This window comes from Sander lucioperca, chromosome 10 (assembly GCF_008315115.2).
Source record: "Sander lucioperca isolate FBNREF2018 chromosome 10, SLUC_FBN_1.2, whole genome shotgun sequence".
NCBI classification, from domain to species: domain Eukaryota; kingdom Metazoa; phylum Chordata; class Actinopteri; order Perciformes; family Percidae; genus Sander; species Sander lucioperca.
In genome coordinates, this window is record NC_050182.1 from 28,489,656 (window position 1) to 28,512,125 (window position 22,470).

The 22,470-nt window shown below is 39.2% G+C and overlaps 1 protein-coding gene across 3 annotated transcripts in view; it reads left to right on the plus strand.

Annotated features, from left to right (window-relative positions):
• Positions 1-22,470, plus strand: part of LOC116049383 (dynein heavy chain 11, axonemal) — a 45,990-nt gene that overhangs the window by 22,557 nt on the left and 963 nt on the right. The window contains exons 51-82 of one of the 3 annotated variants that reach the window (XM_031298979.2): positions 83-276; positions 1,101-1,263; positions 1,753-1,876; positions 2,084-2,226; positions 3,452-3,613; positions 5,390-5,623; positions 6,129-6,275; positions 6,855-6,968; positions 7,052-7,195; positions 8,143-8,325; positions 8,426-8,527; positions 8,633-8,767; positions 10,080-10,253; positions 10,421-10,656; positions 10,880-11,002; positions 13,098-13,302; positions 13,443-13,607; positions 14,621-14,761; positions 15,072-15,242; positions 15,669-15,791; positions 15,928-16,121; positions 16,199-16,347; positions 16,427-16,554; positions 16,943-17,170; positions 17,276-17,467; positions 18,468-18,596; positions 19,294-19,536; positions 19,637-19,819; positions 19,922-20,037; positions 20,299-20,411; positions 20,503-20,643; positions 20,779-21,049. In XM_031298979.2, the coding sequence (XP_031154839.1) occupies positions 83-276; positions 1,101-1,263; positions 1,753-1,876; positions 2,084-2,226; positions 3,452-3,613; positions 5,390-5,623; positions 6,129-6,275; positions 6,855-6,968; positions 7,052-7,195; positions 8,143-8,325; positions 8,426-8,527; positions 8,633-8,767; positions 10,080-10,253; positions 10,421-10,656; positions 10,880-11,002; positions 13,098-13,302; positions 13,443-13,607; positions 14,621-14,761; positions 15,072-15,242; positions 15,669-15,791; positions 15,928-16,121; positions 16,199-16,347; positions 16,427-16,554; positions 16,943-17,170; positions 17,276-17,467; positions 18,468-18,596; positions 19,294-19,536; positions 19,637-19,819; positions 19,922-20,037; positions 20,299-20,411; positions 20,503-20,643; positions 20,779-21,026 (5,247 nt within the window). In that variant the 3' untranslated portion in view covers positions 21,027-21,049. Of the gene's footprint in view, positions 1-82; positions 277-1,100; positions 1,264-1,752; positions 1,877-2,083; positions 2,227-3,451; positions 3,614-5,389; positions 5,624-6,128; positions 6,276-6,854; positions 6,969-7,051; positions 7,196-8,142; positions 8,326-8,425; positions 8,528-8,632; positions 8,768-10,079; positions 10,254-10,420; positions 10,657-10,879; positions 11,003-13,097; positions 13,303-13,442; positions 13,608-14,620; positions 14,762-15,071; positions 15,243-15,668; positions 15,792-15,927; positions 16,122-16,198; positions 16,348-16,426; positions 16,555-16,942; positions 17,171-17,275; positions 17,468-18,467; positions 18,597-19,293; positions 19,537-19,636; positions 19,820-19,921; positions 20,038-20,298; positions 20,412-20,502; positions 20,644-20,778; positions 22,062-22,470 lie in introns of those variants that run through there. The other 2 variants (XM_031298978.2, XM_031298980.2) reach the window with 2 other exon arrangements.

The window sequence follows — 22,470 nt, forward strand, 5'->3', positions numbered from 1 at the left end:
AGTATAAATTGCGGTTCTTCGCCTTCAGATAAAAACATTAACCGACATATTTCAATTAGTTATTATGCTTGTCTACTTCCAGGGACTGGAGGACAAAAAAGTGACAAAGCAGCCCCTCCTCTATTGCCATTTTGCCCAAATGGGCGATGCAGCCTCCTATGCTCCTGTTACAGACTGGGCTGTGCTCAGGTCCGTGCTCACAGATGCCCTGGAGAGCTATAATGAGCTCAATGCAGCCATGAATCTGGTGCTGTTTGAAGATGCCATGCAACATGTGTAAGTATTGCTGGTTCGCATATTACTATAATAATTATTAGGGGTGGGGGGAAAAAAAACGACAATTGTATGTATCGTGATTTTTTTTGCGACGATTTTTAAAATCAATTCTTTTTCTCTACCACTGATGCTACCATTTATATGGTACTGCTGAATCTACATCATATCCGTTTTCTGATCGAAAGCAGATAATACATGTTATGTACTTCTTTACAAATTAAATAAATGTCAGACTGACTGACATGTGATGTGCATTCTTTTTTAGAAAACAATTAGTTTTTAGAAATTTCTCATGATATATTGTCTCTGGAAGTGTATTATTAAACTTTTGATTTTGTTAAAGAAGGAAAAGAAAATCGCAATATTCAATACTATCGAATCACAATACTTCTAGAATCGCAATAAATGAAAATGACAATACAAATTGAATCGGCACCCATGTATTGTGAAGGAATCGAATCGGGACAAAAGCACATCGTCCCGGCCCTAATAATTATAATGATCATAGTGTACTTACTAAAATGTTTTCCTTTGGTAACGTTCCTACAGTGTTTTGCACCCAAAATTAAACCTAAGACACTAAACGCACATCAACTAAAGAAAGAGCTTATGAACAACATAAAAGTAGTAAGAAAAGGACATAAGCAATTTTATGAATTATAAAGATGGCAGATTAATGTAGAAAGGGATGTTAATATAATATAAGTTATTGACACATGTTAAAAGCCTCCATACATATTAGGACTTTTAAAGAATGTAAAGATTTATAATATTTGGTTGGATAGGGTTGTTTCATGGCATAACAAAGATTGTGTTGTTACCAGCTGTCGCATCAGTCGAATCCTGGAGTCTCCAAGGGGTCATGGCTTACTGGTTGGGGTCGGGGGCAGTGGGAAGCAGAGCCTGACTCGTCTGGCTGCCTACATTTCCTCTGTGGAAGTCTTCCAAATCACTCTGACTAAGGGTTATAGCATCCAGGACCTCAAGGTAAATATTTATGTTGTTAATAGTTGCAGCCAAACAGAAATCAAGCACAGTATCACTTCATAAATTTGCTTTTATGAAAATGTATAAGCTTTAAGTGACGTGCTTGTAGTTACAATTCTTCACAATTCACTTAAGCGTTAGTTTAATCTTAATCAAGGTTTCTATTTAAAAAAAGAAAAATCCTTAGATCAATTTCCCCTCTGGCTGCATGTAGGATATTGATGTAATTCAGTTTTATTCAGCTTCCCCACTGACGCGGGAAATACTTGTCAGATACTATTAAAAGCCACTGGGAAATGTTTTAATATCTCATTGATGAAGCAAGTTTGTCAATTTAATCATGTAATACCATCTTTCAAAAAATCAAGGCGTTATCATGGGAGCGTTATCTCATTTATTATTGTTGATTTGAAATTCTCTAGTGGACTCCATATCAGTGCAAACATTGTGCAGTAGGCGTCCATTCATGGCATGTGTGGTTTTATTTAGACGGATCTGGCAGGTTTGTTCCTAAAGACTGGAGTGAAGAACCAGCGTGTGGCTCTGCTCTTGACTGATGCGCAGATACCTGATGAGCGGTTTCTGGTCATTATTAATGACTTACTGGCATCAGGTCAGACCTAAACTCCACAATAATCATACTGTGTTTTAGCTGCCTGAGAGAATGTGCCTGTTGTCATCATTGAATTTTCTTAGTGAATGTACATCATCAACTTGTTCAGTCTTTGAAATCATTCTGAAATTATAACGTTGCATGAAGAGTGAATATCGATTGCTACAGCTTGTCATCCTGTGATTATGACTGTGCCTTTCTCTCCAGGAGAAATTCCTGAGCTCTTCAGTGAGGAGGAGATTGAAGGTATTGTGTCGGGTGTGCGAGCTGAGGTCCGAGCCCTCGGACTGCTGGACAGCAGGGAGAACTGCTGGAGATTCTTCACCGAGCGAGTTCAACTACAGCTCACGGTCTAATATTTCAGATATTCATTAGTGCTTCACCAGTGCTTCTAGCTTATCAGTCTGAAGAATGAACGTTTCTCATATTTAATTGCTCTTTTACCTAAGCAGATTCTGTCTTGAAAATGTGTTTGATTATCTGTCGTCACTATTGACTATTGTGATGATGTCTAGGTGAGCTGCTTTTGCGTTTCTTCTGAAGATATTGTCAGGAAATAACCTTGTAACTACAAAGTGCCTCGGTTTTATAAAGTAAAAGCAATAGTTATTTTTCAGTTTGACCATTATAATGTTTTAAATCTGGCCAAAGAAGGTTTACAAGAGTTTCTGAGTTCAAAGGTGGTAGAAGGTTTCTAAAACAAATATAGTTATTTTACACATGACAGCACCAACATGTTAGTTATGTACCCTGTAGAAAAACCCTTTTTTGATGGACTTAATTAAAGAGATTCATATACTGTATATATACAGTATATTGTAGAGCAATATCAAGCTGCCGTTAATACTTCTACTAATATAATAATAATAATAATAATAATAATAATAATAATAATAATAATAATAATAATAATATATTAATATACTACCTCAGCTAGTCCGTTGGCTTCTTGGTTTTTTACTACCCTACAAGCAAGAATAATTCAGATTTTGTTAGCTATTGAGGTGGAGGACACATAAAATGACCAGCACAAATTGGAAACACAAATCAGATAAATTTTGTACTAGATGATTTTGATAGCACTTGAATGTGCCTTCACAGCTGACATACACAACAAGAAATTAATGAAAATCTTACACATGCTCTAGCATGTTTGAGCTACAAAATTAAAAGCACAGCTGCTGTGTAGTGTTATCAAATGTGTTTGATAGGCTGAATTAACAGAGCCAGACAAACTGGGGGGTTAAAAGGAGGGACATTCTTGTTTCAGTACACATGTATGCCATCCAGCTAATCTTTGCGCCAGGGCCTCTGGTAGCGTCACCGTCTGCTTCAGCCAACTGGGAATGTTGTTGTCTGTCCACATGCCAAGGCGATGAAAGTGGGGGCACAGAAGGCTGCCAGTTATGGGTTTCCCTTTTGGATGAATCTGTGATATCTATGACCTGTGTTGATTTTCCTATGGTCACTTGGCTGTATATTTTGTCAAGTATGGGGATGCATGTTTATACAGACCTGGCTTTTTGTGTATGTCTGCTTGGGTGACTCTTTGTCTCCCTGCTTTCTTCTTTGTAGGTGGTTCTCTGTTTGTCTCCCATGGGCAGTGCCCTTCGTGTTAGGGCCCGTCGATTCCCTGCTCTCGTCCAATGCACCACCATTGACTGGTTTCATCCTTGGACCTCAGAAGCTCTGCAGTCGGTCAGCTACAGGTTCATCCAAGAGATTGAAGGCATTGAGGTCAGCCCTTTGAACCCATTTGCTTTATCTCACTATCTCTTTCATCCACAAAGTCAAATTCTGAATGAAATGCTTATTTTGTGGCACCCTGCTTTCCACCGCACATGTTTGAAATATGTAATATTCTTGCAAATAACAGTATTAGCTTTTAGCAAATAACCTATTAGGTATTCGCATCAGAGATGGATCTATGGGTGTGATAACAGTATCTTCCCTAGGTTTGCAATACCCCTTATTCCAGACTGAGTTAGACTTTAATGAACACCTTCTAATTACTACAGTGCAGCTGGATTAACTTTTCCATAGATCCCTCATCATTAGTTCTCTGCTGAGGTACTGACAAATTGCTGAACACATGCCTGGAGACTCACAGTGAGTGCAGGCATATCATTGTTTTTCATCATAGCAGTGGAACGATCACAACCCTGGATCATTTATGTTAATAAGAGAAGAGTGATTAAGCACATAACGACCCTCTAAGGAGGCACAGCTGTCACAACCAGGAAGTGTCATCACATATGTGAACATGTGCCAGACTATTACTTTTGTGTGTGTGTGTGTGTGTGTGTGTGTGTGTGTGTGTGTGTGTGTCAAGAAGCTGTGGTATTATTGGAGCATTAGCACTTATGTAAAAGTAGTAGAGGCAACTTCAGCACACTGTAGTAGACCAGTATTAAGGCATAGGGGTAGTAGATAGAGAAGAAGTAGGGTAGGAGAAAATAAATAAATGCAAGTATTTTAATAGTCAAATAATTGTTTTTGATTGTAAACTGAATATCTTTGGGTGTTGGATTGTTGGTCAGACAAAGCAAGATGAAGATACTACATTGGGCATTTTTCAAAATGTTCCAACACGTTGTAGACTAAGCGATACTCAAGAGCCCTAGTAGTAGTAGTAGTAGTAGTAGTAGTAGTGGTAGTAGTAGTAGTAGTAGTAGTAGTAGTAGTAAAAAATTTAGAGGAGGACTTAATACTTCCCTTTTTGTGGATGCAGAAAGCACTTAAAGTTAATGTGCATTAATAACAAAATATTTTGAAAAATTAAAAACAAAACACTATGTGAGACATTACTGTATATTTAAAGTCATTAATGAGTGTTTATCTTCTCAAAGAGGCTGGGAAACAAGAAATTATCATTTATTTAAAGTTTGAAATGCACAACCCACTAATACAGTAGTTGTTACATACGGACAATCAATGACAACTTCTTTCGCATCTCAACTGAACATAGCATGCTTTGTCAAATAGCATGATGTCAGATCTTAATTAATAATGATTTTTTTCCTACTGGCTCTGGGATCATTAACAATGGCTTTTTGTGAGTTATGGTTAGGTTTGATCCTTCTATTGTCTTCTCATTTGTTTTTGCTTTAATTGATCGCTAACTGTATGATTAATAGAGGCTCTGTGTCATTGACTACCATATGATGAATACCTAGTTGGAATGTAGTACAACAGCCACTGTAGACAGTGTTTAGAAAGTTGGAGGACATCAGAGATAATGTAAACAGTGTGTATGTATTACAAGCTGCATGTCAGTGGTCTAAACACATTATATTCACAGAGGTTTCAAAGCCTAATCATTCCTGCTAGCTGCACCTAAATTTCAGATTGAGTAAGTCAGGGCCGGCCAAGTAAGATGGCGAAACTTGTAGATGAATTCAAAATTTATGAAGATAATATTTCAGTCCCCATCAGGTTGGGGATGTTAAACTCTACTCAATTCAGCTCACCCTGTTCTCCCCTCTCCCCCCCCTTGTCTGCTTATTTTTACAGCCTGCCGTCCAGGAATCCATCAGTCTTTTCATGGCCTACGTTCACACCAGTGTCAACCAGGCAAGTGAAAAATACCAGCGCAATGAGAAGAGGTACAATTACACCACCCCCAAGAGCTTTCTCCAGCAAATCATCCTGTACAGGAACCTTCTGGAGAAGAGCCGGGCTCAGCTCCAGCACAAGATGAACCGGCTTAACAGCGGCCTTCAAAAACTCCAATCCACTGCCGCTCAGGTAAGTGTCTTTATTATATACTGTAAAGGGCTAAAATTAGGGTTTTACATACAAGGTTGAGGTAGTAAAATTAGGAATACTACTAGTCTTTGATTTAAACAGTGTGGGTTTTCCCTTGATATTAAAGGTTCCATATCATGCTCATTTTCAGGTTCGTACTTGTATTTCGATTTTCTACTAGAACATGTTTATATGCTTTGAAGTAAAAAAAAATATTTTTCTCATACCGTCTGTCTGAATATACCTGTATTCACCTTCTGAAACGTTTTAGCGCCTGTGTCTTTAAGTCGCTCACTCGAAAAAGCTCTGAATGGTTAGCATTTCTGGGTCTTCCGCATTTGTGCTCTGGGAGTCTCTACACTGTCATTGCAGCCGGGGAATGACTGTAACAGCATTGTAGTGACACTTCCTACCTATCACAACTTTTATAATAAACAAAACATGGAAAATATAATACAATATGGGAGCTTCAAAGTATGTGTAATCATTTTTTTCTCTGTTTTAGGTTGAGGATCTAAAAGCTAAATTGGCATCCCAAGAAGCTGAGCTGACCTTTAAAAATCAGAATATTGAGGCTCTAATTACAAAGATTGGACTGCAGACTGAGAGGGTTAGCAGCAAGAGAGAGGCTGCGGATGTCGAGGCACAAAAGGTGAAATATCATGTCGCATGTTGGTTTTCTTTCACTTTTTGCCATTGCACTCTTCATACCTGGGTAATATTTACTAGTACTTTTAACAATTTGGTATGCTCTTATAAAGTTCTGTCTTACAACTCTGTGCTGTGTCTGTCATGTCATATCACTATTTTACTAACTTGTACTGCATCGTTAACACTTTATTAAGGTCTTCATCATAATTGTTGTATTTTAATTATATCTCATTGCTTTTTGCTGCTCTGCATGTTTGCATGTGTCAAAACATGGCTACTATCATGTATTGGCTGCATTTTGTTGCTTCATATTGCCTGCTTGCATGGCTACATGTAATGCATGTGGATATTAATGTATTACTGTACTAATGTCTTGCTGTTTCCTATCGCTCTGGTCTCAAAACATCTCGCCAAAGGACAACTGTTGAAAATTAGCCAGCTGGCTAACACTGGCACATTTACAGTAATGTTGATTAATGTGCGTTGTCCTTATAAATAAAGCCATTGAAAAAATTCAATACTACTGCATTCACTATGCATACTTTTTGTGATTCAGTTCATTATGGTTGCTTTTGTACAGGTTGCTGTCATTCAAGCAGAAGTCTTAGTCAAGCAGAGGGACTGTGAAAATGACCTAGCCAAGGCAGAGCCATCACTGACAGCTGCCACAGCAGCACTGGAAACCCTCAACAAGGTGCCTTATTTAATCAAACAAGACAGAAATCCATTATTTATGGTTATTCCTAAGACAATATAATGTTTCTAATTCCTTTTTAGGTGAATCTTTCTGAACTGAAGGCATTTCCAAATCCTCCAGCGGCAGTGATCAACGTAGCAGCAGCTGTGATGGTTTTGCTAGCTCCCCGCGGTCGAGTGCCTAAGGATCGGAGCTGGAAGGCGGCGCGGGCCTTCATGGGCAAGGTTAAGCTGTCATCATGTCAATCACATCTGCCTGATTAATGTCAATCTAATTTGAGTGTGGACCTTGACCCTGGCCCTGTCAGCATCTCTCCAATGCTCACATTACAGCTGGATGGCTCTATGAATATGCTCACTCAGTAGGGGAGCAAGTGTGTCGACCCGCTTCTCAACCTCTAGCCGCTATTAATGCAAGTGTGTGGTTTTTAAAAAGCCTGTAGAATTTAGCATGTAAATTATAATTCTTTCTTTTTCAAAAGCATACCGTATTTCCTAGGCCTAGTAGGTTTTTGAATGTAGTTTATCTGAATTATTTGATAAGTTAAAACATGTATATGCATCTGATACATACCTTTTATATACATGATAAAAAAAACAACATAGGACAACATCAGGCTAAAAAGCTTATTTTCACTGTGATCCACTGTGGGTGGGCAACAGGGGAAAAAAAGGAAAGGCCAAGTAGCCAGTAGTAGTCAGTGACTGTTAGACCACTATGCTTTTGTATTATGACAATATAGAGTCCTCCAGTATCACTGCGAAGAATTAAACTAAGTATTGTGTTCCAAGTTGGCTCCTACTTGCAACAAAAGAGGGAGCTCACACAAACGTCATATTGAAGGGCTTCATTTGGCATCAAGAAAACATGGAAATCATGAAATGCATACTAATTGTATTCATAAATGGCACATAACAGAGATTATATACTTTGTGTGGAGTTTATTAGGGGGGAAAAAATCCATTTAAAATCCTTGTGTGCAACTGTCTTTTGTGTATCTTGTAAACATAGCATTAAGCTGTTTTGATTTGTTACATGTTCTGTATGTGTCTCATTTTTAGGTTTTTCAATTTTATTAATAAGTAAATTATTTGTAACAGCAACTGATTTCAGCCCAAAATGCCAGTGCAGGTAGTAATGTAGCCCCTGTATGTTTGTTTACATCTTTCAGGTGGATGATTTCCTGCAGGCTCTGGTGTCATACGACAAGGAGCATGTCCCTGAGGTCTGTTTGACTGTGGTAAAACAAGAGTATCTGAGAAACCCTGAGTTCCACCCTGATCTAGTACGGACCAAATCTACAGCTGCAGCTGGTCTCTGTGCCTGGACTACTAACATTGTCAGATATTATGAGGTCAGGCAATGCCCTCAGATAAGTTTTAGTTATGATAAATGTTAAGGTTTGTTCTTCATTATGGAGCTTTTTTATCATTAAGTATGCCTCCTTTTTGCAGATTTATTGTGAGGTCATTCCAAAGAGACATGCACTATCACAAGCTAATGCAGAACTAGACACAGCAACAGCCAAAATGTTGGCAGTTAAAAAGAAATTGGCGGTGAGTGTAATGTTATTATTATACTTAATTAAGTCACTTAGTCTAAAAGCTAGATTTTTGTAATGGTGTCTAATTTCCATGGCTTCCTTTGGTTTGTTTCTCCAGGATCTTGATGCCAGCCTCCAGAGCCTAACAGCTCAGGTTGAAAGGGCTACAACTGAGAAAATCAGTTGTCAGGAGGATGTAACACAAACCAACCAGACCATAGAGCTGGCCAACCGACTGGTCAAGGGCTTAGAGGTAAACAAGGGGATATGGAGTTTGTTGGTGCCATTGGGGCTGACCTGGCATAAAGTAAACTGTCAATTCGCAGGAGGCATGCATGAAGAGTTGCTGCTAATGGAATTGCATCAGTAATCTGGACTAGAAGTTGTTATGTCCTGGCAAGCTAACCTGACAGTTGTGTGAGTAGTTCAGGCAAAGGGAGATTTTACAGCCTGGCCCAGCAGCATACTGGGGACTTGTGAGACAGGTAGAGTGGGCTGGACCACAGGAAACGCATGGCTGAACTGGGCAACTGGCTGGCTGAATGGTTTCCAAATGGAGAAAGGAAGAGAGATGGCAGAAACGCTACACTAAAACTGATATCAGTCAGTGCAGTAGAGAGGTTGTGTACAGAATGTCTGTTTACTGTAAACGTATACTGTATACATCCTTGCACAATCTCTAGTTTGTAGTGTAATAATTCATTCTCAATGATTTTTTAACACATTGAAAAAGTATGTGGTCTATGAATATATGGAATATATAAATGTTGAATGTTGTACATTTGTATACTTTTTTGAATATTATATTCAACTCTTTTGTGTTCCTGTGCATGCCTTTTTCAGGCTACAGTATCTATTTATCTTAATGGATGCTAATATGAAATAAAAGATGGCAATTTTAGTTGCTATTTTGTAATTTTTCTTATTCCAGAAAATAAATGTGGTTTGCATGGAACATCTTGGCTTTTAAGCATATCAAGATAAATGTTTTTTCTTTATGGCATTGACCTGGAAGCAATAGTGTTCAGACTAATAAATCAGGCCGTCTATATTTAATCATTAACTTACCTCAAAGCCTCAACAGCTGTTGGAAATTAACAATGTCTCACCCCAGACTGAGTGGTATTACAGGCAATCCATAATACATTAGAGTAAAATTATAGTGATTTTTAACTGTCTGAAAATTTATTATGTGACATTCTACATCCACAGCCCCTTGTAAGAAAATGTCATGCATGATTTATTGTTGTAGGGCTGTCACAGTCATAGTATTGAAGGTTTAAATGAATGCTAAATTGATGCAGAGCGAATCTACAGCCAAACTTTCAAAGCTATTTTAAGGGAATTGCAGTTGTCTGCTGTACTGCTTACATCTTCTTAATTTGTACAATAAATGGAGTGGGAAGTTGCCCTGCACGTACATTTCCCTGCAGTGTAGATTTTTCTTCAGTTCTTCAGTTTAAACCGTCTTCGGATGGGGTAGAAGCATTCTCCTTGTAAATTAGTTTTTTTGTCTCCTGTGTATTTTTTAAATGATATTGAAGCCTGATCTTTGTGTCTTACAGTCAGAGAAGGAGCGCTGGTCCCAGGCAATTGTTGAGTATGAAAAGCAACAGAAAACCCTGTGTGGTGATGTCCTCATTACTTCAGCATTTGTCTCCTACATGGGTTACTTTACCAGACAGTATCGTGTGGAGCTCCTTAACAACGCATGGATCCCTTTCCTTCAGTCTCAGAAGGTAAGGCCAATTTTGCAAGAGACTATGTGTTCTTTAGACTGCAGTTGTTTAGAGAGTCAAATCTTCCTCTCCACAAACATCCTCAGCAGCGTCTTGTGAACTGGAGCTCATCGCACTGCTGCTAGTGCTCCAACTAGAGTGACATCATTCCTCGGTTTCTGTTCCAGGTCTCTGTACCCCTGACAGACGGCCTGGATCCAATCCTCATGCTTACAGATGATGCCACTGTGGCTGCCTGGCATAACCAGGGCCTGCCAAATGATAGGATGTCCACCGAGAATGCTTCCATCCTGACCACCAGTGAGCGTTGGCCGCTCATCCTCGACCCACAGCAGCAGGGCATCAAGTGGATCAGAAACCGGCTGGGGTCAGAGCTGAGGGTGGTGCAGCTGGGACAGAAAGGGTGAGAAGAGGATGTATTCTGAATGCAGTTACAATCGCCTTTTAATGTATCACTTTATGTTGTTTGTTTGTTGTTTCTGTTGTATTTTTTTCAGATGCTAAAAACCTTTTCCTCCACCAACATCCACAGAGACTGCTAAAAATATGGTATCACACAAATGTGCATGTCCAACCACATTTGTTTAACCCATTTTATTCAGTTTTCTTTTTATTTTATTCCGTAGGTATCTAGATGTGATCGAACAAGCCCTTGCTTGTGGTGAAACAGTTCTGATAGAGAATCTGCCGGAAAAGGTAGACCCAGTCCTGGAGCCTCTGCTGGGTAGAAACACAATTAAAAGAGGAAGGTTAGTACTGAAATATTACATTTACATGGTTGTACTTCAAGGATTAAAAAATACATATACAAAGAATTAAACCAGCTTACCAATGGTACATGCGTTGTTTTGTTGAAGCTATTTAGCATGGGGCTGTTTGCACAGCAAAAACGTTTTAATCAATGTACAGTTTTTGTATCCCTGTTGATACACAAGTCAATATGCCCACAACTCGTCCCAATGTGTCTGTGGTGTTAGACAATAGTAGCAGATTTGCCAGATGGTTGCTTCTCGCTGAGCATTGAAACGTTAGTAAGACATGACTGAATGCATTATTATTGCCCACTCTTTAGACTATAAATGAATTTGCAGCGCGTGTTCTGAATCCCTGAGGCCAACGTATTGATTGGCCCCTCAAGGCGGGTGATAGATGTATATTTGTGTGTTCATATTCTTTAGTGTGATGAATATTGAACAGCTGAGCCTGAGTGTAAAAGCTGAATTGAAGATGGTCATGGTTATGTATAAGGACTCCTGTCTCCCACAAAAAGATGGCCTGTAACACTAAATTCAGTGGTCCTCGATCATTATGGCAAACTCAGTTTAGCTTCAATAATTTCATAATGTTGATAGGTGATATGCTGTAGCATAATAACATTACTGAATCAACTTTACACTGACTAAGATGACTCGTTGCATCTGGATTATTTTCAATCATAATGTGATGTTTAAATATCTTAGCTTTTATACGTTTATATGTCTAGCACTTGTTTGAAACACCCTGTATTTGGTAAATATATCTGATGTCAAACCTGATTTTCGAACATGACTGCTGCTACCCACTGTAATTCACTTCACAAATATAACCGTGCCACCAAAATAGCTGCTCTGTAATTAACTTTCTTCAGTTACCAATTACCCTCAACAGGCAAAATCAAGCAAATTTCCTAAACAGGACAACCAACAGCAGTGCAAATAGAAAGTACCACATATTGACATTCTGCTTTGACTTCCCCTTAAAAAATGTTTCCATCTTTCTTGCTCTGATCTATGTATGACTATGAATATTAAATATCTTGGCGCATGTTCATTGAACTTCTTCTAAAATCCTGTCTGTCCAGACGTAACAATTCATCATAGTAAATCTGATTATAAGTTTATCCCTTGTAGATGACCCACACACTTGTTTCTGTCGATGATTAATACAACCTGCTGGGGCAGCCATGATGGATCTGGGGGGGATCCACAGCTGAAGTTCATTAATAATTGGAATGTTGTAGAGTGTGAAGTAATGAATACTAATTATTCCTTTCATGGCTGACGGAAGACTACAAGCCAATCCATCAGCAAGGACTTTAATTTGGTGGAGTAATGGTTCTATCAATAGTACATTAATTCTGGCTTGTGAAGATATAGAGTTGAACCAGACCCAGGCCATGAGGAACCTGTGCTGTAAAATTGGGGCCTTGTCTGACATCCAAGGGGTAATTAAACAAAAATGAAAAACCACTAGGTTCGTCAAGCCATCGCTAATTTAATTGAAATGCAGGGACAGATAAATATTGGCTGCTGTGGTGATAATCTTTTATAATTTTTCAAGACTATTTGTCTACAGTATAAGTGACATTTGGAGCTTGAGTGAAGTTCTTTCCTTTGTTGAGGTTGTAATGCATGAAAGTGAGAGGTCGAAAGGCTCAGATGGACAAAAATAGCTTTCAGGATAGAGAGGGTTTGCACTGCCACAGTTCAAATATTCTATGGGATCATCCTCATTCAATCATCATTTATAACCACCCACACTGTCCTTTTAAAGGGAAGCACTGGTGATATTTCTAGTTATCTAGTCGTCATCTAATCATTAACATTTTACTTTCTCACTCTGAAAGTCTATTGATGGAAAGACAAAAACAATCAAAGCAAATTTAACTCTGCTGCCATTTTTGCAATTAGATTCTTTGTTCTTGTCAGGCAGAATACAATTATGACTACTATGTTTTCAGCAAAGTGGTGTTTGATTTGTAAACAATAACTTGGAAACTAGGAACTAGGAAAATAACAACACAGCGGTTAAGTCGTTAATAGCTGTCAGCTACTTGTTTTCAAATGTTTCTCTTCTGTTATCCAGGTACATTCGAATTGGGGGCAAGGAGTGTGAATACAACAGCAACTTTCGACTCATCATCCACACCAAGTTGGACAATCCCCATTTCCCTCCTGAGCTTCAGGCCCAGACCACCCTCATCAACTTCACAGTGACTCCTGTGGGCCTGGAGGAACAGCTGCTCGGACAGGTAGTGTCCCGGGAAAGGCCCGACCTGGAGGCCCTAAAGGTGAATCCTTAAGGATTTTAGGAAAGGTGTAGACTGTTAAACCTGCAGTAAAGCATTTTTTGTTGGTGATTTTATGTGCAAGACATCAGTTCATAATACCAAATAGAAAAGTCTGAATTGAATTATGTACATTCCCCAAGATGGAGCTGACCACACAGCAGAACCACTTCAAGATTGAGCTTAAGAGGTTGGAGGACGACCTGTTGAGTTGCCTCTCTGCAGCCCATGGTAATTTTCTGGGTGATATTTCTCTGGTGGAGCAACTTGAGAACACCAAGAGCACAGCCGCTCACATTCAGTACAAGGTGAGGTAATTACACCAACAGGGTGCTATCAGTTGTCCAACTGTAGTCGAGTGCATGTGTGTGTTTTTTTTAGGGCTGTAAGCATTAACACGTTAATCGCGATGCGATTAAGGGTCGAGCATAATGCGTTAATTTTTTTTAATCGTATTAATCGCATGCCGCCATTTATTAATTTATTTTCACTTCACTCGGCTTTGCGTCGTGCCTAACATGCTACTATTTTGCCGTACTTCCTCGTAACACATCCTGCTGCTGCAGGGAATAGCAACGCAGATTTCGGTGCCTCATTCCGGTGTCACTGATATGTCTGCACTTCTCTCTGATGCTCTGAAACAGACATTACAGGCAACAGACACATCGCTGCACATGACGCTAGTTAACACTACACTCGACAGCAGCTAACGTTAGCCTACCGCTAGCTAGTAGCTGTATTATTATTATTAAACACGGTTACAATGCTGACAGCTAACGCTAAACAGTGTAAAGTTTGACTGTATTTCACTGGAGAGGATTCCGACACCGGGATGTAACAATCTGCAGCTGCTGTTGTCGGAAAAACATTCAATGTTCAATAAAACTGGTAATTTACAGCCTCGTGGTGCATTCAAAGTTGTTGTTAAATTCAAATGTGTGACTAGATTAAATATATAATAAACAAATACAAATCTTAAAATCAAGTTCATAAAGTCACTTTCTTTGCATTCATTTGATTCCCAATCAAGATACACTGGTAAGAATGGCTTTCCATTGTTAATATGTACTTAAAAACAGTTCTGAAATGCAAAATAATATAATTTTAATCGTGATAAAACACGCGATTAAGAAAATTTAATCGTATGACAGCCCTAGTTTTTTTTGTCACTCAGAAGTATTTTTGAATGTCACACAACAGCAAGCGTCTCATTTTATTGCATTAGCTGCAAATAATGTGTAGTTAGGAATATGTGTAATGAGAGGGTTTTGGAGCATGACTGAGAGCATAATAGCTCATTTTGTGCAATTGGAACACACAGGTGGCGGAGGCCAGAGAGAACGAGACAAAGATCAACGAGGCTCGAGAACTTTACCGCCCAGCAGCTGAGAGAGCGTCACTCCTCTTCTTCATCATCAATGACCTCAGCAAGATTAACCCCATGTACCAGTTTTCTCTCAAGGTGAAACCTCTACCCCTGAAGTGCTCTCAGGGGACACACACAGTTTTTTTTCAGTATTTCAAACAATGCTCAGTCTTCTTTAACCAATATTCAGTTTGATCTTTTAAATTAGTGGTGTTTGTAATTGTTGTTTCTCTTGGTGATTAAGATTTTAGGCACGTCTCTGTTTGTACAAATCAGCTCAAACGTGTGCTTCTAAACCCAAACTTCTGCGTTTTTGTGTTTAGCTGTCAATGCAGTTCAGAACTAGCAAAGTCTATATGTATGTATTTCTTATCAAAGCACTGTCCTCCCTTTGGTTGTATTCCAGACCTTTATCTCAGTGTTTAACAAAGCAATGGAGCGTGCAGAATGGGACGAGGATGTGCGGACCAGAGTGCACACCCTCACTGAGGCCATCACCTATTCTGTATTCCTGTACACCAGCCAGGGCCTTTTTGAGAGAGACAAGTTAACCTTCTTGTCACACACTGCCTTCCAGGTGAGGGACTCAGGGCCGCCTCAAAGGTGGGGCCTCTTGTCATCCTCATCAATCAAAGTACTTTTCTGCCCCCACATTAACTTCAATTAAAAGCAGTCAGCAGGGCCATACGCTGCTATTGATTACCTCTCACACCATGCTCCATGGCTGCTGTTCAGACAGTTGGTTCTGACAAGGGGGTTGGTTCTGATGGCATAATGTAATTATCTGTCATTGCACCAACTGTTTTCATCTTAGAAATTGTGCTGCTCTGAAAGCTGTCCTTCATGTTGCTATTTCACATTCAGAAGCATTTAGTCAGCCTGTATGAGTTTGTACAACCCTTTGCCAGAGTTTTCTTGCAGTTTTAATGTTTTTGTGGAAATGATTTAAAGTAGATCAATACAACATAGATCATTACAAACTGCTCTTGATCCTTCCCCTCAGATTCTGCTCAAACAGGGCCTGATTGATGCTCAGGAATTTGACTTCCTACTGCGTTTCAATGTGGAAGCTTGCAAAGTTAGTCCTGTGTCATTCCTCTCTCCGCGTGCCTGGGGAGCCATTAAGGTACAGTGAAGGCTATTAACACATGCAATATAACATGTTAAAGGGCCACATTTTGATTCTTATTAGCCATCAGGTCATCACTACGTACCCTATTTTACTGCTGAGAGAGGCCTTATAATCTGTTATTTGAATATAGACCATTTCTACAATCGAGGACTTCAGTGGACTGGACAAGGACATGGAGAGCTCACCAAAGCGCTGGAGGAAGATCGTTGAATCCAGTTGTCCTGAAAAGGAAAGACTTCCCCAGGACTGGAAGAATAAAAGTTCCCTTCAGAAGCTCATTATCCTTAAAGCACTTCGGCCTGATAGGATGACCTATACACTGAGGTAAGTAAATGACCAGAGTACATTTGTATTTGTAAGTTCTGCATATAACTAAGCTTTTTGGCTATGTTTCCTGGCAGGAACTTTGTGGAGGAGAGCATGGGAATAAAATATGTGGATGCTGCCAGGCTGGAATTTGACAAGTTGTATGAGGATAGTGGCCCCTCAACCCCTGTGTTCTTTATCCTCTCACCTGGAGTGGATCCACTCAAAGATGTAGAAAAACTAGGTACTGCATATATTGTTTGTTATCTATTCGTCCTTATCACTTGGTAGGGATCATTTTTCTAAATATTCTTTCCATGCAGGATTGAAGCTGGGGTTCTCCATTGACCAGGGCACTTTGCACAACGTCTCCCTCGGACAGGGGCAGGAGGAGGTGGCTGAAAGGGTTCTGAGGAATGCCTCTAAACTTGGACACTGGGTGATACTGCAGGTAGGAAGCAGTATTATTCAGTGGCTAGGTTCCTGTAGAGACTTCAGGCTGCTCCTCCAGCAAGCCTTGAATGCATGTAATGATATTATCTCCCCCCCTGAGCAAGGAAATAAACTCAATTTCGTTCAATAAAAAACATAATTGGCTAAATCAGCACCATAAATGCCTCCTTTTAAAGGGAGCAGCCTGCAGCCAAGTGAGTCACTGAAGGTTTCCTTTCTAAATGAGAACATTGCAAGAGACATTTTTTGGCATGAATCTTTCACAAATAAACACATAGCTATCCATTAAAAAAAAAAAGAAAAAAAATATATATAAAAAAAAAATATATATATATATCAACCTATAACATAACCTGCCTAATCTTTTTGTCATTTTCATTTTTCAGAATGTACACCTGGTGGCTCGCTGGCTGTCCTCTCTAGATGCTCTTCTGGAGACAGCAGCTGTAGACAGTCACCCAAACTACAGGGTGTTCATCACTGGGCAACCAGCACCAAGCCCTGAGCAGCATGTTATCCCCAGAGGCATACTGGAGAATGCAATCAAAATCACCAACGAGCCCCCCACTGGCATGAATGCCAGTCTGCATGCAGCCCTTAACAACTTCTGTCAAGTGTGTTGAAATTTAATAATTTCAAAAAAATGCGTTACATTTGATTAATACAAAAAATGAATGTAGCATTCACTGTAATCTGTATTTCTTGATCTCTCTCTTTAGGACACTCTGGATATGTGCTCCAGAGAACAGGAGTTCAACTCCATGTTCTTCTCCCTCTGCTTCTTTCACGCTTGTGTTACGGAACGTCGTAAATTTGGTCCCCGAGGGTGGAACCATAACTACCCCTTTAGCACTGGAGACCTCACCATCTCAGCCAGTGTCTTGTACAACTACTTAGAGGCCAACACAAAAGTATTTTTAAAGATAATTCAAATTTATTTATTTTTTATTCATATTTTTATTGATACAAATTTGAATTAGCTTTTTCCTACTACTTTCTTAAGCTGTGTACATTTATAATGATTATGGTGTTATTATCAGACAGGGATGTTGAATTACAGCATAGTATCCAATTACTCATTGAAATCTTTTGTTCCACTGTTATTTGTGAAAAATGTTCAGTCGCGTCTTTTTTTTTTTCCACATTTCATTTTTTATAGCTATGAACACGCAACCTATAATTTAGCTTTATTTCGTGAAGACAAAAAAATCCATTCTTGGGGTGCTGCACCCCTCACAACTCCTAATGTATTTCTCTTAGAACTCCTATTACTCTGGTCACAACCAATTATGTCTCCTAGGTATTCTGCCCTCCAAAAACGAATGTCCTTCATTATGTTAACCAAACAGTAACCTGTATGTGCGTATACAGAGAATTCATTAGGAGGGCAATGAAGCGTTATCCTAAATGTAATTACATGCAGCCAATGTGACAGTTCACAACGCTACATAAGTGATCACTGCAATTAGAGCTGATGAAGGAAGCAATTTGCAAAACAATACAGGTACAAATGATTGTGAACCTCCAGCTTTTGTAATTTGTTATGAATCACAGGTTCTTTTCTTCCTCCTTCACCCTCATGGATCATAATCTCCCGCTGAGAAAAAGACTCTTCTGTCGTACATTAGATCAGTGTGTGTAAAGAAACATAATTTTGTTACATTTTCCTACTGTTATCATTATTAAAAGAGCTCATTTGGGAAGAGATCATATAGTTACTGCTTGAAGTTCCCAAGGCAGAAAGATGCAAAAATGCAATAACTATTTGTGTGTTGATCCTGAAATATTGATAATCCCGGAAATAATTATAACATTCGTCTTTATAGCTGAATATGCTCCTAAGTATTGAAATACTACATGTTTACTTATTTTTGCATTGTCATATCAGGCTACAGACTACGTGTATTATAGTCCATGCAGGTGCCCTGGGAGGACTTGTGTTATCTTTTTGGGGAGATCATGTATGGAGGACACATTACTGATGGCTGGGATAGAAGACTGTGTAAGACCTATCTGCAAGAGTTCATGCATCCAAAAATGGTAAGTCAGTGTTCATGTTGCCATGTAAGAAGAATCGTATTTTCTTTTTTCGAGTTTGGTTTCAACAAAACTATTGCAATAGAAGTTCATTTTAACTGTTTATTTGTGAAATGTCAATATTTGAAAAATCACTACTTGTTAAGTTGGATATACACTCAGCATCTGGCCACATTCAGTTTTACTGTGCCAAATAGTAAAGAACGTTTACAAAGCTGTTTTGAATTTCTTTTTCTGGTGTTAAGGTAAAGGGTGCCCTCTTGGGATGTAAACCAAAACTGCACTATTGCACTTAGTTTTTGCCATTGCTGATTTTCCCAGATGTGTCTGCCAGCTATCATTATTAAGTGATTAATCTTTAGCATGTGTTAAGTTTAAAAATGCTTCAATTGGAATCTGTCTCCAACAGAGGTTTAGCTCTCTGCCAGTTCACCTTTACTACTAAGCTAGTACAGCCACTGTTTCTCCAAAAATGTGATTTGGATACTCAGACATCAATCAGTGGGTTTTCCTGTTGCTGCAGCAACAGGCTTGCGCTGCTCTCCATCATATTTATTTCTAGAACACACAGGCTAAGTTTTGCACACAAAATTCACGAAGGCAGTTTAGGTTGAATGTTCAGTGTCACCATGTTTGCTGCATGTTAAATAGTGTGATGTATGTGTTTTCATCTCTCTATTCTCCCAATTTCAATTCATAGTTTGAAGGGGAGCTCTTTCTGTGTCCTGGGTTCCTGGCCCCTCCGTTCATGGACTACAGTGGTTATCACAGTTATATTGATGAACATCTCCCATCTGAGAAGCCCACTCTGTATGGTCTTCATCCAAATGCTGAACTCGAGTGCCTCACTGTCACCTCAGACAACCTCTTAAAGACTCTGCTGGAACTGCAGCCACAGGACTCGACCAGAGGAGAGGGGGCAGCTCAGAGCACAGAGGAGAAGGTGTGGAGGCAGAAAGAGAAACATTGGGAGGAAGAAAGCAGCTGAGAATACAATAACCTACCTACATAAATGACCTAATCATGTTTATTATATTTGTCAGGTCAAGTCTGTCATTGAAGATATCCTTGACAAGCTTCCTGAGGAGTATAACATGGCAGAGATAATCACAAAGACAACAAAGCGAAGCCCCTACATTTTATTCTGTTTCCAGGAGTGTGAATGCATGAATCTTCTGCTAGCAGAAATAAGGAAGTCCCTTAATGAGCTAGATCTTGGCCTGAAGGTACAGTTTACTGTGACAGACACAAAATAAATAAAACTCTTCTTTTTTTTTTTTTTTTTAATCAAAGTCCTGTAGCATTAATACGGATTTCTTTGTCCACAGGGAGAACTTACCATCTCCTCCAGTATGGAGACTCTGCACTCAGCCCTGTTCAATGACTCCGTTCCAGATTCCTGGGCCAGACTGGCTTATCCCTCCACTAAAACACTGGCACAATGGTAACTACTCCTTTCTAATAATACTGGTTTTTTTTTGTTTTTTTTTACTCAACATGACCTTTTATTATCTCCTTTTCATTAGGCTTTTTTATTGTGTTTCCAGGTGAAACACTGCTTTAAGTGTAGCAAAAATGATGTTAATAAATAAAAAAATAAAACAAATGTCATTAAACAAGAAGCCAGTATTATGATGACCCTTGTAGACACATTGTAAAGGTTCAAACAATGATATACCATGTTATTAATGATATTTTTGTATAGGTTAAATGATGTAATGTGTAGCTGTCGAGAGCTGGACAGCTGGACTCAAGACTTAGTTCTTCCTGCAGTCGTTTGGCTCTCAGGACTCTTTAACCCGCAGTCTTTCCTCACTGGTGAGGTCACAATCTCTAAACCAACAAGACAGATGATTTAGGTGACATGTGCACCAGAAATACTAACATACAGACTTGTTTCTCCCCCCAGCTGTGCTGCAGAGCATTGCTCGCAAGAATCAGTGGCCCCTAGACGAGATGACTCTGACTGTGGATGTAACAAAGAAGACGAAAGACGACTTTGGACATCCACCACGGGAGGGGGCCTATATTCACGGACTTTTCATGGAAGGTCAGAATTTATAAACTTCCAATGCATCCCGCTGTACTTAATTAAGTTGCATAGACTTTTGAAAGTATTTTGCAACACATGTCTTGGTAAAATCTCTGCAAGTATTGCCAATAAAACCCACCCTGTGTCTCTCAGGAGCGCGTTGGGACACCCAGGCAGGAGTCCTCTCCGAGGCGCTTTTGAGGGATCTGACTCCAGCCATGCCGGTGCTGTATGTTAGAGCTGTGCCTGCAGAAGAGCAGGAGCTCAGGAATACTTATGAGTGTCCAGTGTACCGCACTAAGCAGCGTGGGCCCACATATGTATGGACCCTCCACCTCCGAACCAAACAGCCTCCTGCCAGGTGGATTGTAGCTGGAGTTGCACTGCTGCTGTCCGTGTGAGACTTTAGTGGAGCGGGAGTTAGGTACTTTACAATGTCTACTGACAGTATTCTGCAAACAGTGTTAAAAACATATTTTTTAGAGACAGTATTGAATTATGTTTTACGTTAATTTGTTTTTTTATGTTTTTTTTTTTTTTTAATAATTACTAATACAACAAACTCAATTATGCCCTTTTAGTCTTTCATTAATATTGTTGTATCCAATTTGGTTCTTACGTGACAATATTGACATTGTAGTGTATAAATGTGTATGTGTTTTAGATTTCGAGATAATGGAAATAAAGAAGTGGAGATTTTAGCCCGTGCTGAACCTGTTGTGTCTGTGTCCGACACTGTTGAACCTCTCCCTTGAGATGGTTCAGTCGGGACATGATTTGTTGGGAGCTTATGTCTCTATTTTAGACCATGTAATTCTGGATAGGGAGCATATTTTATTGGAAGGTCAAGATTAAAAAAGCTCTTTGGCTGCCCTCTACTAACTGAATGATACACAATGCCGTCTGGAGGGTTCCCGGACCGAATTCCCAGGAGATGATGTGCATGGTTGCTATTGACTTTTAAATGAGGTGCATTTGACATTGACCTTTTGTACGGCAGAGGCAGAATACTAACAGACGAGTGTAATTCATTCAGCCGGGCCTGTTGGAGAAACCTATTCAAAGACACTGATAGCTTTCTATGAGAAAGAAACACATTAGATTACCCATCCTTATCTGTCTGCACTCTCTGTTTGCATCTGATTCACTTAATACGAACTAAATAAAACCTTTAACTTTGAACGAGTCTAAAGAAACAGTCATATTATCTAAAATGGTATCTTGTTTAAACTGATTTCCTTGACTTTAATTGAAAACTGAGAAGATGTTTAGATTAGAGTTTGACTGATTATACATCCGTACCGAATGAGTTTTGCATAATTCATATGCTCTTAAATTCCCTGTATGTCAGAGCTATGGTAAAATATTTTAGGAGCTCCGGAGTCAAGGCTGAGATCATACAACACTGAGAAAAATATTTAAAAAAAAAAAAAGTGCTCCGAGAGAATTTTGTGCAATCATGAAAAGGGGATATAACTACTGAACAAATACTATAATGTATTTAGCCTTTATTTGACATTTAATCCAAAACAAGCTTTTTTTTTTGGAATGTTCATTATTCTTAACATTTGTAAACACACTGTGTCAGAGCAGGGACTTCATGATATTAGCGGAAATTTGCCCAGGAAGAGACGGGGCAGCCAGGTGCAATATTTATCTGCTAAGATAAACAAGTGACATATGATGTACAAATTACAGCCATTCTGTTTTGTGTGTGTGTGTGTGTGTGTGTGTGTGTGTGTGTGTGTGTGTGTTTCTTTTGGATAGAAATCAGCACTCTTATCTTCTCAAATGAGATTTTCTCCAACGCTAATAACCGCTGTGTTGTTCTTAATTTCTCCCTAC